Source organism: Cydia strobilella, chromosome 7 (assembly GCF_947568885.1).
Source record: "Cydia strobilella chromosome 7, ilCydStro3.1, whole genome shotgun sequence".
NCBI classification, from domain to species: Eukaryota; Metazoa; Arthropoda; class Insecta; order Lepidoptera; family Tortricidae; genus Cydia; species Cydia strobilella.
The window spans coordinates 15,099,212-15,116,837 of NC_086047.1; the positions used below are offsets into that span (position 1 = coordinate 15,099,212).

The following is a 17,626-nucleotide window of genomic DNA, read 5'->3' on the forward strand; positions in this document are numbered from 1 at the left end:
TAGACGAAGTAGCGAAAATGTTACAGTATGTTATATATTTGTGATCTACTCATAAAGCCCTTTCATTTGTTACTCCACATGGTATGATAAAAAAAAAGTAAAAACTTTAATCAAAAGAGACTTGCTTATTTTGCTTTTGCGCGAATACCGGAAAGTAGAAGAATAAAAAATGTCAGTGTCAAATACAATTCGATCTAGGTATCAAGACCTGTTTATATTTTTTCCCCATATTCCTCAATTGTAGTTTATTTTTCAACTCCGAAATCACCAAATGAACAAAACTATAACGCGCGCGAGTGTTCACTCCACAAGTCCACAATGGTTCAAGGCCCCTCGTGTGATCGTCACGCCCACATTTCGCGATTGCTAAGTATAAACACATCGAAATTAAAGGTTTGGTATCCAGTGAAAATACAAACATTACAAATAAAGTTATCATAGTGATGTAGATAGAATCCTTCGATATCGACAACTGAAAAATCTTTTTGTTGAAAACCTTAAAAAATGCAATATTTACCTACTTATTCTTTTTTTTTTTGGATACGAGTAAATTAGATTTACTGCACAAATTATTCAGTATGAACTTGTAGGTTTATTAAATTTTATGTTCTTTATTAAACCATAAATCGTTCTTAATTTCTAAGTAATATTAGTTATTGAAAGAATTCTACTGCACCTATATATAGGTATGTAAGTACCTACAAACAATATTGTACTGCAGTACTTACAGTCGGTAAACTAGTTTTGTCAGTAACTCATATCTCTTTTTAGGGTACAGGCATGTAAAAAGGGAGTATAATTCTCTCTGCCTATTGCTCTAATGAAAAAACCAGCCAAGTGCGAGTCGGACTCGCGTTCCAAGGGTTCCGTACATTACAGAATTTAAACAATGTATTTTTTATGTGAAATACGAGTAAAATGTCTATAAAAAACCCGTAGGGGTCGGATCAAAAACTAAGTAATTAAGCCCGACTCACACTGCACATTTCTAATAAGTTTTCCTGTAATCTATAGGTAAAGATCCATTTAGTGTATATTTTTCAAATTTTTAGACCCAATAGTTTGGGAGATAAAGGGGGGGGGGATGGTAATTTTTTGTTTATTTTCTTGAATAACTTCTAAGCTGTTAATCTTAAAATTATTAAAAAAATATACTTGATATCCTCACAATGATATATAACACGATATAGTTTGAAAAACTATTTTTTATTATTGTCTCATTTACCCCCCAAAAGTGGCCCCTATGTTTAAAATTAATTTGTTTACGTTACATGTCCGTCTTTGGGTCATAAACTTACATATGTGTACCAAATTTCAACTTAATTGGTCCAGTAGTTTCGGAGAAAATAGGCTCTGACAGACGGTCAGACAGACAGACGCACGAGTGATCCTATAAGGGTTCCGTTTTTTCCTTTTGAGGTACGGAACCCTAAAAATGACTGGACAAGCCATACTAATCGCTCAACTAAACCAATTAAGTATAACCGTTACACCGTATAGAATTTGTTAAAGATATACTAAAACGTCATTAAACGATCGATTGATCGTTGATTTGTCGTTCCGTTTATGTTAAGTTGCTAAATTATGTTTATTAAGTATTTTTAAACTCCACTAAAAAGCTAACAAATAAGTATTTATTGCTTTAATAAAAACTGAAAATGGGGTTGTCAATAGTTGAAAATAATACCTTCGCACTACGCTGTGATTGCTTTACTCACTGCGGTAGAAGGCTATAAGCGGGGTGAATATATAAATGACACAGTAAATATTTTTCTATGTCACTTTTCATCAGACCTTGATCAAAACGGGTTCGAAATGATAAAAGAAATGCTTAAAGAAAGCCTATTTTGGCTATTTGAAAGTTTAGAAGATCCAAACAGACCTCTTTTTGGTCCAAACTATTGGCTTTTAAATAAAACTGGGCTGCTGCTTCCCAAGAACAGGATGGATAGAATCTGGATAATAATCATACACGAGATTGTAATGATTTTCGTAGTCACCCAGTTCATGGAACTCTATTTAATAGGAACAGACTTGGATCTCGTCTTGTCAAATCTGAAGATGTCTATGCTAAGCTCCGTTTGTGTAATTAAAGCAAATGCATTTGTATTTTGGCAAGAAAATTGGAGTCAAGTCATTGACTACATAACTGAAGCTGATAAATTCGAAAGGGATAATCAAGATGAAGCTAAAGGAAATATTATCAACAGTTACACCAGATATTGTCGACGCGTAACTTATTTGTACTGGGTTTTGGTATTTACTACTTTCTTTACTACTGTTACTTCATCATTAGTGAAATATTATTCATTGGAGAAAGGTTTTTACAACGGAACTGAACCATTTCCCCACATACTCAGCTCATGGATGCCTTTTGATAAAGATAATTCCCCAGGGTGTTGGATCACTGTTATGTGGCACACATGGCTATGTGCTTATGGGGCGGCTATAATGGGTGCTTATGACACTAGTGTCATGGTCGTAATGGTGTATTTTGGAGGAAAATTAGAACTTCTTCGTATAAGATGCAGGGAGATGCTGGGCACGGAAGGGAAAGGAATTAGCAATGAAAATGCAGAAAAAGTGGTCCGACAACTCCACGGAATTCATGTTTTACTTCTGAAGTAAGTTAACCCATTCTAACTTAGCTAACAAATGCTTCAAATTAATTTAAAAAAACTTATTCATTTAGCGCTATAAAAAATCCATACCTCGCATCTAAACACACATACTTTTGCTATTTTCTTCTCTCAACTAAAAAGATTGTAGGTATTAACTAGGTAAGCTGTTTAGCGACAGACCGCTTCATTATGTCGTTTTAGGTGAATTAGGCCCACTTGCACCATTCCACTAACCCGGGGTTAATCAGTTAAACCTGAAGTTACCATGGTTACCAGTACCATTTGACACTGGGCTAACGATTTAACCCCCTAACAGCATTTATACGTCATAATGACGTCAGAGACGTCATTATAACGCCATAATTACGTCATTATTACGTCTTTATGACGTCGCTGACGTCACTTTGCTGCCTGAGCCGGGTTAGTGGGATGGGTCAAGTGGCCCTTAATGAGTAATTTTATTATATTTTAATTATTGCAATGCATTTAGAGAAACCAATAGATATGTATTTCAATGCCAGCGCCATCTTTCGGAATATAGGGTAAAGGCACCAGTGCTCAGCCATGCACCAGTGGTCAGCCTATCTTGCTTACTAATAAACTCTTAAACATGAATAATCGACGCATTCTACATTTTGCTACGCTCCTCTTTGGTATTTGTAACAGTAAAAGGCCGGTGTACTTATTTGAGAAATTGACCATCTATCAACACATCAGACGTGGTCCCAGACTACTATGCCCAAGGCACAGAACCGCTGCATTCCGTGGCAGCTTTCGCTACGCTGCCACGAAGTGCTGGAATAATCTTCCGCCACCAATCCGACAGAGCAGTACTATAGGTTCCTTTAAATCAAGACTCAAAGCGTACCTAATGGACCAACAAAGTTTTGCTGCCTGAAGCTAAATATTTAAAAAATCCGGATCCCGTCATCGTCATTATTACCTATTCTGTTCTGTTCTTTAGTTATTCACAAGTTAAGTTATGTATATTTGTATATATATATATATATATATATATATATTCGATGTATATATTTATGTTAGTAGTACTCTATGTTATTATATCACGTCGTCCACAACGTGTCCCGTCCCGAACTATGCTGTCCCGCACACTCCGCTGGCTCCACAGAAAACCAGCGCCGTTGACCACGCTAGTCGTGCCAGCTGCATTGCTGAGTGGAGACCATTTCAGCTTCACATCTCTATTTCTACTGTTTCGTTTATCTTTGTCTTGTATTTGCTATATATGTGTTGTATTGATGTGTTGTCTGAATAAATGATTTCTATTCTATTCTATTCTATTCTATTCTATTTTTGGCTGTAATTATCAAACCTTTTCTAATTTTCATGTGAAAAGTAGGTGATATTATAGATTGATAAACTATTAATTTAAATATAGTAAATTTTTTGAAATAATTGTCTAGCATAAACCACAACACTACTTCAAAGAAGTGCCGTTTTCTGACATGAAGGATCATCTGATATGCGCCATTTTTTTTGGAGTGTCACATGGTATTTTGTTAAGTCGTTAACAGCCGAATTATGATGCGGCGTATCCTGACGGAGGAGTTATTTAAGAGGCCGGTGTCGATTTTAGTCGCAAAAATGTAAAATTGATAGATTTAGTCTGTGAAATTGTACACCTTTTGTTACCTAATTGAAATAATGGTTATTTGTAAATTTCGTAAAGTTTGGACTGCTAAAAATGGTAAATTTGAATTACCCACATTCTGTACTTGACCTTTATCAGATTACATTTTTGTTATACAACTTAAGAGTTCGAGGAAATGAAAGTTAAACGAATTCAATTTTCTCCAGAAATTACTTCAAAACAAGTGACAATTTCCCTGAAAATCGACTTAATTTCAACGTAATTTTGATACTTAAACAATCTACAACATTTGCTGAAACTATTCTTATACATCAATTTGTATAATTTACCACCATAATTTTTTGATGAGTTTTTAAAAACTGCCCCTTCTCTTCATATATTACCGGTGACGCACGCTCGCGACCTCATTATTAAAAGGCAAATCGAGAAGACGTGCTAATAGAAACCAATACTTGTTATTTAGATATTACGTAACAAAACGTGTATAATTTGAACGAAAATCATCGGTGTCGATTTTGCTCCAAAATCGACACCGGCCTCTTAAGTGAGCATGCCTTATTGAAATATTTTTTCTTTTTCTTTTATGTATCTTCTATAGTTAATTTCGAATTATAGGTAAGTTTACTATAGCTTTGGCGTTAAAATGTAGGAATCGTGCAATAGTGCTAATCACCAATTGTTTTTGTTAATATGTAGCTACTGGTGAGAACCTGTAATTGGCTTTTTGTATCATATTTATAAAACCTATAGACATGTTAACAGCTGTTGGATCTCCGAATAATAATAAATAAATAAAATAAAATAAATAAAATGATTTCTTGTTAAAAGAATGTGGACCGCATCACATGATTAATACTTATTCTATCTGAAAAAAGTGAAAAATAAATATAAATCCATATAAAAGTAACATTTTTAAGGCGGCTGACTATTGGGAACTACTATTTGTACGAAATCCAATAGTCAGCCTCCCTTGGCTGAATACTGGGTTTATGGCAGTAATTTTGAAAAGGTCGTAAACCCAGAAGTCAGCCGGGGGAGGCTGACCATAGGAATTAAGCTAAGCACCTTTAAATATTTACATTATTATGACTTTATTTGATTGCAATAAGTAACTACCCAGTAGTCAGCCTGTGGCTGACCAGTGGACATTGACATCGCGGAACTCAGAACCCACTAATCAGCCGTTAAAATGGGATGGCTGGGCACTGGGTACTTAAAGGCTGTCTATTGGTACAGAGGGGGCTGATTACTGGCAAAAACGAACTTTCATTATATTTAATGAAATATTTTTAAAAACGTTTTATTCTTTACAAAACTTAAACTATATGAAATTCTTGAACAGTTAAAACATTAATAATTCTTATAGGTAAATTAGTAAGCAAATGAAACGATCTTGAACATAGAAATTTCGTAAAAAGGCTGACTACTGGTGCATTTACCCTTGTAATAGTAATTTATTTGCTTTAAATGTAGTACAATTGTGGTATTACAATGGTTGAGTGAGCGTACATTCAGACTTTAATAAGTCATGCAAATGATTTCCTTAATACCTAAAACTGAACTTATAATTACTATTTAAATATACAGGCTGACCTTAGCCATTGGACAAACCCTGAAATCCCACGTAGTGTTACTTCTTAGGAATGCTCTAACGTTAAGGTTTTTTTTAATTAGAACAAAAGATAAAAAATAAGTTCAAACAAAAAATAAATCCAATGATCGACAACAAAAAGAAACATACTGTATTAATAATTGGCAGTGTTTTTGACAACTTGTTCAAAAATGTGCGGCAATGATGACATTTGTCAAAAGTCAGAATCTTATTAATGTCATAAATAAAAAGATAATCAATAATTTTTAAGAAAAAAAAACCGACTTCAATGGGGGATGCTGCTGAAAGTTCACTTATTGTTGATGGTGCACTCTTAGATTCCAGACAATGAAATGAAAAAGACAGCATTTTGCCTAATAATGTAGAAAAGGAGGTAAAACCACCCATTTTTCTAGTAACATTTCGTTTTTGTAAGGGTCGCAGTTCTAACCTAACCTACTTTTCTGATAGCATTTCGTTTCTGTAAGGGTCACAGCTCTAACCTAACCTAACCTACTGCTGATAGCAGTTCTGTTCTGTGAGAATCGCAGTTCAAAATCTACCCACCCACCTAACCCACTTTTCTAGTAGCATTTCCGGGTCCGGGTCTGGGTCCGGATACGAGTCCGGGTCCGTGTCCGGCTGTCTGGGTCCAAGTTTGGGTCAGAGTTCGGTCCGGGTCCGCGTCCGAGTTGGGGTCCATGTCCAGACCCGGGTCCGGGTCCGAGTCCGGGTCCAAGTTTGGGTCTGGGTCCATAAGGAAGAGAACAAATCGCCAAACGTGAACTATGTGTCATTGAAGAGTTCTATTCTGATCATCATCAGCAGTTCCACTTCATCAAATGTCACTTTTTTAAATGAAAATGCTGGATTTGTTGATAAAAATACAAAAATCACTATATGTGTGCCTTTCACATTTGAGGAGTTCCCTCGATTCCCCATGGATCCCATCATCAGAACTCGAGCTTGACAAAAATGTTTCTTGAAAACCTAACTTGCTTAACAAACATAACGAAGAGGACAAATCGCCAAACGTGAACTATGCGTCATTGAAGTTCCGTTCTGATCATCGTCAGCAGTTCCACTTCATCAATGTCACTTTTTTAAATGTAAGTGCTTGATTTGTTGATGAAAATACTAAAATCACTATATGTATGCCTTTAACATTTGAGGAGTACCCTCGATTCCTCATGGATCCCATCATCAGAACTCGAGCTTGACAAAAATGTTTCTTGAAAACCTAACTTGCTTAACAAACATAACGAAGAGGACAAATTGCCAAATGTGAACTATGCGTCATTGAAGAGTTCCGTTCTGATCATCATCAGCAGTTCCACTTCATCAAATGTCACTTTTTTAAATGTAAGTGCTTGATTTGTTGATGAAAATACTAAAATCACTATATGTATGCCTTTAACATTTGAGGAGTTCCCTCGATTACTCATGGATCCCATCATCAGAACTGCTTTTTGACAAAAACGGGACCAATTTGTATGTATATACTTACAATCAAAAAAAGAATTTTCAAAATCGGTCCAGAAATGACGGAGTTATGGAGTAACAAACATTTAAAAAAAAACAACCGAATTGAGAACCTCCTCTGAAATCTTGAAGTCGGTTAATAAGGTCGAAGAAGGTTTCATACTATTTATTACCTCAGTAGCTACTAACACATACAGGCTGCTCCAAAGTAAAAAATCGTAATTTGTTAATTTCTTCGTAACCGCTACACCTGTCGTTATGATACTTGGTATACTGATTCTAAATACCCTTATGCATATGTGCATTTCGGCTTTGTCCAATGGCTAAGGACACCCTGTATAGTTAAATTATTAACGGTAATTACATGTAAACAAATAAGAATAAAAAAAAACAAAGCAACACAATCGAATTACAATTTAATAATGGAATTTAAATTAAATTAAATTTTAAGTTTTTTCTCGATTTTGGCCACCGTAGCCTATGGAGACTAACAAGCAACGCTAATCGGTTTTCGTAGGGTATGGATGTTGCTATATGAAGGGTGTCACATGCGCGTATCTGACTTATGAAGCAATTGTTTCTACTACAACATAAAAGAAAATGTTTTTGTTGGCCAACCAATCACAAAGCAGATGCGACGCAGCAGCGTGTTTAAGTAGGCTAATTTGCATTGAATCGAGTCTCCTTAAACAAGAAATATTTTATCGAAATATATGAAGTTCTATTTTCAAAATTTTTATAATTGACTAAACCGTATCGATAAAATTCTTATGCTTAAGTCGGAAGTGCCATAGACTATCCAACGTTGAAAAGAGTAAGGTTGTAGTGTTGCATATGAAGTTGTAATACACAGATTATACTCGACGAGTAGAAAACAATAATTATGTTACGCCCTAAATTTTGTCAAGCATGAAACGATACAATTTTTTTTCAGGCATTCCAGATTGTTCAACTCAGTTTTGTCACCTGTGATGTTTTGCTATGTCGTCATATGCTCAGTGATGATCTGTGCCAGTGCTTACCAACTAACCGTTTGTATACTCGTTATTTAGATATATGCAAGCGAGAAATAATTTATAAAAACATTTAATTGAACTCAATTTTTGCAGTCTACAACAAATACAGCGCAAAAACTTTTGATGGCAGAGTATTTGATATTTGGCATTGCTCAGCTGTTTATGTTTTGTTGGCATAGCAATTGTGTTATGTACAAGGTAAGAGACGGAGAAATTAATTATTCGGTAGGCTGGAGGCCGCGAATTGCAATTATTGCAAACCGCGGTTTTTTTTTACACACATGGAGACATAATTCAAAGTATTGTATATATATCACTATTATTGTTCTAATATAACGTCATAAATATCGCTACACATTAAACAGTTATACGGTATATCTTTGCGTAAAATTAATATTAAAATATTTACTGGGACTGGGACTGCAAAAGCCGAAGTTTGTCAGGTCAGGGGCTTACGCAAAATTGCTGTTTTTAGGGTTCCGTACCTCGCAAGGAAAAAATGGAACCCTTATAGGATCACTCGTGCGCCTGTCTGTCTGTCCGTCTGTCACAGCCTATTTTCTCAGAAAGTACAGGACCAATTAAGTTGAAATTTGGTACACATATGTAAATTTGTGACCCAAAGATGGACATGTAACGTAAACAAATGAATTTTGAACATGGGGGCCACTTTTGTCATCAGTCACGAAAACAGGTCTTTGTAATGTTTTTCAGAGTCAGGATGTAATGATGGGGCTGTACGAGAGTGACTGGTGGGCAGCCAACCTTCAACAGCGGAAAAACGTTCTGATTCTTCAGGGGCAGATGCGAATCGTACACATCTACACGGCAGGACCTTTCACTAACCTCACACTGCCTACATTTATTGCTGTATGATTAATTAATAATTTATGTAAATCAGCAAATGTAGTTTGGCAAACAAATTTTGTCAGTAACATTAGAAGTTTAATAAAAATTGTACTCATTCCTCTTTTAGGGTTTAAATACTACATAAGAAAAAATATTATTTCGTAAAGACGGGCAACAAGAATGGGGCCAGGGGGTCTACCGCGAAAACCGAAATTCGCAAATTGCGGGGATCTTTCTCTTTTACTCCAATGAAGGCGTAATTAGAGTGACAGAGAAAGATGCTCGCAATTTGCGAACTTCGATTTTCGCAGTTATAGTCCAGCACACAAATGCGAGCCAAGCGTGCAATCCAAGGCAACTACATAGTTGCGACTAATCGCGCGCGTGATGCGAACTCATGAACCAATCGCGTTGTAGCATTCCACCCAGGCACACCAAACGAGAATGTTCGATTGGAATTATTATATGAACGGGCCTATCTTTACTTTTGAAATCTTTGGATAGAAGAAGAAGATTTAATCAGGTTACTACCTGTCCAGAATTATACCGAATTTGTCTTAATAAATGGAATAATTTGTAAATTTAGATTAGATTAGGATTTATAGACCTGTACCGCTGGCTATATTTTGACCCCTAGGTTATAAAAATATTAAAGTCAATTCTGTTTTCGCTTATGAATACTTTGTTAAGATGTAAATCTTACATTTTGTTTTGTGTCATATATATAATTTGCTTTTCTAGTAATTTGTTATTTTGTGGTAATTATTTTTTATTTTGAATTATCTTGGAGAAAAAAATATTCGAGAGAAAACATGTAACTGTGTTGCATTTAGGATAGTGTTTTTAGTGTGAAAACATAGTTTGTGTCAATTACGTCCACTGCAATCTGATACTATGTCATAATATTCTAAAAGACACAAAAAAAAATTAGAGTTAAAAAAAATTACTTAGGTCGAATTTAATCGTTTAAATAGGTCCATTAAATGATTTTGTGTCTTATTAAGGCATAGCTTCATAAGATATTTGATGATTTTGTTGTAACAGGCTGTCACCGTTACAAAAGAATATTAAAGATATTAGAGTTTACATCTTATTAATTTGAAATGCGGGATAAATAAGATGTATGAATTTGTGTCACTTTCATCCACTGCATAAACAAATATTACAAAAATATTATTTGCGTTCAAACGAAGCTAGCGGGCGGTCTGAATGGGCAACGGAGGCCGTGCAGGGTGGGGCCGCGGCGTGACCTTGCCGTACGCAACGCATGTTTACTTCGCCTGTGCGCCAAATTAACGCAACTTATTTAAAGAAGTTACGCAAACAACACAACAACAAGCAACAAGCAAGCAAAGAATGCGTCGAATTATCTTTTACCTATTTAAAACTCATAGATATTGTACAATGTCACCATTATGCAAAAGAACTGTAAGTACATGTTTGATTTGCGAGCGAGCTGGCAACATTGCGCAGGGAAATCTTAAAAATATCGCGTTTACGTGAACGCCACATACATTTGTGACAGTGATAGGGAAAAGGTACCACTAAAGTAAAATTTGGTTATTAATACCGTGACTTTCTTTCATTCTTTGATAAAAAAAATTGCTATTTATGCAACAAGTGCGGAAATCATCTTTACGCACGTGTATCATACAATGTTTTACTATGCATTGTGCGAGTAAATAAAAAAACATGTCATGGCAAATAAGTTTAATTATTAAAAGGAGTGTTTTAAATCGACACGAGTTGCGAATTACCTATTCGCACGTGTATCGTACGTTTTACAGTACATATGGCCCTTTAAACTTTCGACATATGCACGGTAAGTGCTCTTTTCCGCACTAGTGCGAGAAAGCAGCACCATATGTACTGTAAAAAAAAATTGAAAACAAAAAGCACTAGTGCGGAAAAGCAGTACTTTCCGCACGATATGGCTCCGTAGGAAACGCACTTTTCGAGCACATGCATTGTAAAAAAAAATATAGGACTGTATCTCCTAAACCATGCGTCGTAGCGCAAAAATAATAAACATTTTCGTTCCCCTTTATGTAACCCAAAAGTAATACATGAAAAATACAATGAAAAAAAAAAGAAACAAAATCTTTATAGGGCTGTATTAGCTGTATCTCCTATATCGTGCATCGTAGCGCAAAAATAATCAAATTTTCGCTCCCCTTTAAGAAGCCCCTAATTAAGATTTAAAAACGCAAAAAAGAAAAAAAAAGAGGAAAAAATCTTTATAGGGCTGCATCTCCTAAACCGTGCATCGTAGCACAAAAATAATCAAATTTTCGTTCCCCTTAAGAAATCCTTAATTAAAACTTTAAAAAAAACCAGGAAAAAAACTTTATAGAGCTATTATAGCTATATATATAGATATAATATCTCCTAAACCGTGCGTGGTGGCGCAAAAATAATAAAAATTTCGTTCCCCTTTATGAAGCCCCAAAGTAATATAATAAAAACACAATGAAAAAAAAGAAAAAAAAATAACAAAAAAACTTTATAGGGCTGTATCTCCTACACCGTGCATCGTAGCGCAAAAATAATTAAAAAAAATCCCTTTAAGAAACCCCTAATTAAGATTGAAAAACGCAAAAAAGAAAGTGGAAAAAAAATCATTTTAGGGCTGTATCTCCTAAACCGTGCGTCGTAGCGCAAAAATAATAAAATTTTCGTTCCCCTTTACGGAACCCCAAAGTAATATACAAAAAAACCCAATGAAAAAAAAAACAAAAAAAAATCTTTATAGGGCTGCATATCCTAAATCGTGCATCGTAGCGCAAAAATAATCAATTTTTCGTTCCCCTTTAAGGATCCCTTAAAATAATACTTTAAAAAAAAACAAAAAAAAACAGGAAAAAATCTTTATAGAGCTATATCTCCTAAACCGTGCGTGGTAGCGCAAAAAGAACAAAATTTTCGTTCCCCTTTACGGAACCCCAAAATAATATACAAAAAACACAATGAAAAAAAAAACAACAAAAAAAATCTTTATAGGGCTGCATCTCCTAAACCGTGCATCGTAGCACAAAAATAATCAAATTTTCGTTCCCCTTTAAGAAACCCTTAATTAAAACTTAAAAAAAAAAACAGGAAAAAAAACTTTATAGAGCTATTATAGCTATATATTAGAGATCCACGCCGCAGCCAAAAAACCCAGCGGCGGCGCGCTGGGTTTTGAACCCGGCGCGGCGCGGCGTCGCCGGCGTGAGGACATTTTTTAGGAGGAATAATTAAAAAAAAACATAACTATGCTAGGAATAAACATTTATTTCTTATCTCCATCAATCACTGACTAAAAATTGTTTACAGTACAGCTACAGTGGTTGTAATTATCGTGAATAAAAAATATTTTGTTCACCTTTGCCGGATTTAAGCGCGATCGCTTAGCAGTCAAAACCATCCCAGCTACAGAAAACACCCTTTCACTGGGTGTACTTGTAGCTGGAATGCTTAAAAGTGACCGCGCCAACCCTGCAAGCTAAGGAAACATTTTTTTTTGTTCCCAATACAATATCGCCTACCCTGTTCGTTCTGCATATCAATGATATGTTATTTACTAACAATATTCATTGCTATGCGGATGACAGCACTGGTGATAGCTGTTATACAGGTCGTGCAAACGCCCCCCCTGAGCAGGTGTCGGAGTGCAGGATGCGACTTGTGTCTGAGATCGAGACGTCCCTTGAATAGGTCTCCAAATGAGGTAGACGTAACCTCGTCCAGTTCAACCCTAGTAAGACACAAGTCTGCGCGTTTTCCGCCAAAAAAAACCCCATTTGTCACGGCGCCAAAGTTTCAGGGCATTCCCCTTACCACGGCTAAAAGTATCGCGATACTTGGTGTCGACATTACGAACGAAGTCCAGTTTCGTAGTCATCTGGAACAAAAAGCCAAACTGGCCTCCAAAAAACAGAGCCAAACAGTACTTCACACCGGGTCACCGACTTTTGTTATATAAAGTGCAGGTTCGACCTCATATGGAGTACTGTTCTCATCTCATCACTGGTCTGGCGCTCCACAATACCAGCTCCTTCCCCTTGACTCCATCCAACGGCGGGCAGTTCGTATTGTCGGCGATCCCGAACTTACTGTACAATGGGGAATGTTCCGAAGAACTTTTTGATCTGGTGTCATCGTCTCGTTTCTATCACCGCACGCACCTCCCGCCAAAGGAGCAAAACTCATCCTCACTTCTTAGACACATGGCACACCAAGAATAAGCGGGCATCTCGCTCGTTTCTTCCCAGAACGTGCAAAATGTGGAATGAGTTGCCTCCTGAGGTATTTCCTTTGCGCTTCGACATGGGATTCTTCAAGAAGCGGGTATTTAGGGTTCTCAAGGGTCGGCAATGCTTAAGGGCTCCTGTGTTGTTGCTTATGTCCATGGGCGACGATGACTGCTTCCCATCAGCCGGCTCGTCTGCTCGTTTGCTGACTATCACATAAAAAAACTAGTCAAGCCAAGCACTGCAATGAAGTGAGTGAGCCAGCGTTCGTTCTTTCACTTCACTCACGCGGCGTGATGGATAGATGATGCGGTGGGGATGGGGGTCAGTGGAGCGGGCGGGAGTGATGCATGCAGCGACCAGTCGCTAGCGCACGGAATGGCGACAGCGCATTGTTTGTTTTGGTCGGTTTGTTCATCATATTTATTCGAATTTCGAGGTCGGCGCGAAATTTTGAACGAATATAATATCTCCTAAACCGTACGTGGTGGCGCAAAAATAATAAAATTTTCGTTCCCCTTTATGCAACCCATAATTTATATTTAAAAAAAAAAAGCAAAATTTAAAAAAAAAATCATTATAGGGCTGTATCTCTTAAACCATGCGTCGTAGCGCAAAAATAATTTAAAAAAAGCCCTTTAAGAAACCCGTAATTAATACTTAAAAAAAAAAAACAAAAAAAACCAGGAAAAAAAACTTTATAGAGCTGTATCTCCTAAACCGTGTGTGGTACCGCAAAAACAATAAAATTTTCGTTCCCCTTTATGCAACCCATAATTTATATTTAAAAAAACGCAAAATTTAAAAAAAAATCTTTATAGGGCTGTATCTTCTAAACCATGCGTCGTAGCGCAAAAATAATAAAATTTTCTTTCCCCTTTATGCAACCCATAATTTATATTTAAAAAAAAAACGCAAAATTAAAAAAAAACATAGGGCTGTATCTCTTAAACCATGCGTCGTAGCGCAAAAATAATTTAAAAAACCCCTTTAAGAAACCCGTAATTAATACTTTAAAAAAAAAAAAACCAGGAAAAAAAACTTTATAGAGCTGTATCTCCTAAACCGTGCGTGGTACCGCAAAAATAATAAAATTTTCGTTCCCCTTTATGAAACCCGAAAGTAATATACAAAAAACACAATGTAAAAAAGAAAAAAAGAAAAAAAAAACAATAAAAAAATCTTTATAGGGCTGTATCTCTTAAACCATGCGTCGTAGCGCAAAAATAATTTAAAAAACCTCTTTAAGAAACCCGTAATTAATACTTTAAAAAAAAAACCAGGAAAAAAAACTTTATAGAGCTGTATCTCCTAAACCGTGCGTGGTACCGCAAAAATAATAAAATTTTCGTTCCCCTTTATGAAACCCCAAAGTAATATACAAAAAACACAATGTAAAAAAGAAAAAAAGAAAAAAAAAACAATAAAAAAATCTTTATAGGGCTGTATCTCTTAAACCATGCGTCGTAGCGCAAAAATAATTTAAAAAACCCCTTTCAGAAACCCGTAATTAATACTTTAAAAAAAAACAAAAAAAAAAAACCAGGAAAAAAAACTTTATAGAGCTGTATCTCCTAAACCGTGCGTGGTACCGCAAAAACAATAAAATTTTCGTTCCCCTTTATGCAACCCATAATTTATATTTAAAAAAAACGCAAAATTTAAAAAAAAAAATCTTTATAGGGCTGTATCTCCTAAACCATGCGTTGTAGCGCAAAAATAATAAAATTTTCGTTCCCCTTTATGAAGCCCCTAAATAATATACAAAAACACAAGAAAAAGAAAGAAAAAAATAATAACAAAAAAACTTTATAGGGCTGTATCTCCTAAACCGTGCATCGTAGCGCAAAAATAATCAATATCCGTTCCCCTTTAAGAAGCCCCTAATTAAGATTTAAAAACGCAAAAAAGAAAGAGAAAAAAATCATTTTAGGGCTGTATCTCCTAAACCGTGCGTCGTAGCGCAAAAATAATAAAATTTTCGTTCCCTTTTATGAAACCCCAAAATAATAACAAAAAACGCAATGACAAAAAAAAGAAAAAAAAACAACAAAAAAAACTTTAGGGATGTATCTCCTAAACCGTGCATGGTAGCGAAAAATAATCAAATTTTCGTTCCCCTTAAGAAGCCCTTAATTAAGATTTAGAAACGTAAAAAAGAAAAAGAAAAAAATCTATATAGGGCTGTATCTCCTAAAGCGTGCGTCGTAGCGCAAAAATAATCAACTTTTCGGTCCCCTTTATGTAACCATTAATTTATACAAAAAAAAACGCAAAAAAAATAGTTTTTTTTTTATAGGGCTTGATCTCCTAAACCATGCGTCGTAGCGCAAAAATAATTAAATTTTCGTTCCCCTTTATGAAACCTCAAAGTAATATACAAAAAACACAATGTAAAAAAGAAAAAAACAATAAAAAAAACTTTATAGGGCTGTATCTCCTAAACCGTGCGTCGTAGCGCAAAAATAATCAAATTTTCTTTCCTCTTTATTCAACCCTTAATTTATATTTAAAAAAAAACGCTTTCACTAAACTGCTGTAACTCGGAAACTTAGAATCCACAAAGGGGACTTTACTAAATTATGACACATATTAAAGCCTGACCAGTAATATATGATCATTGTCAAGAGGGCGCTGTTCATTCTCATGTATAGGGTGACAGTTCAGTATAGTATGAAAAAATATTGTATTTAATGAACATCATCATCAATGTAATTAATGTTGCTTGCCACGCTTAAACATAACAAAAATCACAATAAATTGCGTCTTAAAATAAACTTAAAAAGTCTACTAAAAATCGAAACAAAAGTAATTTTTAAGTCGCTGTTGTGACATTCTCAATCAAAAGGTAGGTACCACTTTGTCGTTTACCATAAAGACGAAATTTGATTATATCTTTATACAAATAACCTGTCAGAGAAAGTGGTACCTTTTGATTAGGAACGTCACAAATGTTGGTCAGTATGAGGAGTGCAGCCTACAGTTTATTTTTAATTATATTTATATACCTACTACGGTAAGATTAAGACAATGTAATTATGCCTACGAATGAAATAAATACACTGTATCGCAAAACTAAGTGGCGAGACAGCTCATAATGCCATCTCTTGGTTGGTCTTAACAAGGGTAAAGGAGATAGTATTAAGATCTCAGTCGCCAGCTGATATTGCGGCAAGTATAATAAGCACCCCACCCGCGTAGGTACCCTTCCCCGCGCACGCCCTTCTTGCTCAATTGAGTTTTATTTTGCCAGATAGTAAAAAAACCGTGGATCAAAATGACCCAAATTATGAATGATGTCTCAATGTGGTATTATAATATTGTAGACGTAAACTTAATAACATGAATTTTTTTTTGTGGCAGATACAGGGTGTTAATTAGAAAAAAAATTTTTTTAAATAAAAGCGGTGGATGAATTTGACACAGATTTGTTTGAATAACATATAACAATGTTCTGTAAAGTACAACACTTCACTTACCGACTCTAATATTTTTTTAGGCGTTTTAGGATCAATATTAGGTATTTATTAAATGCCATTATACCCGTGGATGAAAATGACACAAAATGCGTGTGTACGTCGGAAGCCACTTTGCCTTTACAGGGAAACAAAGAATTTCGTCTCGAATATTTTTTTTACAGAATGCTGATTGAAAAAAGAAATACCTAAATTTCTACCTAAGCAAATACCTAGGATGACACAAAATATTATTTTTAGGTTTAGTATATGGTCTGGAAACTATATATAAAAAATAAGCAACATTAATATTCTTATAACCTCAGAAGTTATTGGTACAGGTCTATTAGGAGTGAAGCCATTGTAAATAACGTTATTTATTCTGTGAAATCTGATCTTTATTGTTTTAAAATTGTAATTTTGAACAGCCAACTTTTCTGTGAATGCTTTATTTAATGATGTTTTTTTTTCTTTACAGATTTTGAAAGGAGCTTACAGTTATTATACCATACTTAGGAAATAAGATAGGTACTTCAAATAAAAATAGAACATAAAACTATAAAACATTATCTAATCATGCTTTTAAAAAGACTATTTGGACATGGTTGTGTTGCTTTTAAAAAGACTATTTGGACACACACACACACACACACACACACACATGCATGCAAGTTGTTGAATAGCGTTCCCGCTAAGTACCTATATTGTTGTTTGTACCTAAATTAGATATTATATAAAAGAGTTATTTTGTCAATACTTTTTATGTTA

The 17,626-nt window shown here is 35.2% G+C and overlaps 1 protein-coding gene across 1 annotated transcript; it reads left to right on the plus strand.

The window, feature by feature from the left end:
• Window positions 1-1,827: 1,827 nt before the first annotated feature.
• LOC134743208 (odorant receptor 4-like) lies at window positions 1,828-17,381 on the plus strand. The gene is made up of 5 exons (XM_063676586.1): window positions 1,828-2,624; window positions 8,241-8,337; window positions 8,416-8,520; window positions 9,037-9,192; window positions 17,337-17,381. The coding sequence occupies exons 1-5, from the start codon at window positions 1,828-1,830 to the stop codon at window positions 17,379-17,381; spliced, it is 1,200 nt and encodes a 399-aa protein (XP_063532656.1).
• The last annotated feature ends 245 nt before the right edge of the window (window positions 17,382-17,626 follow it).

Excerpts from the sequence above, each read along its gene's own strand:
- LOC134743208 (XM_063676586.1), top strand. The coding sequence starts at position 1,828 with ATGCTTAAAGAAAGCCTATTTTGGCTATTTGAAAGTTTAGAAGATCCA. Across the intron at positions 2,625-8,240 it reads ATTCATGTTTTACTTCTGAA|GCATTCCAGATTGTTCAACT; the intron begins GTAAGTTAACCC and ends ATTTTTTTTCAG. Across the intron at positions 9,193-17,336 it reads CACTGCCTACATTTATTGCT|ATTTTGAAAGGAGCTTACAG; the intron begins GTATGATTAATT and ends TTTTCTTTACAG.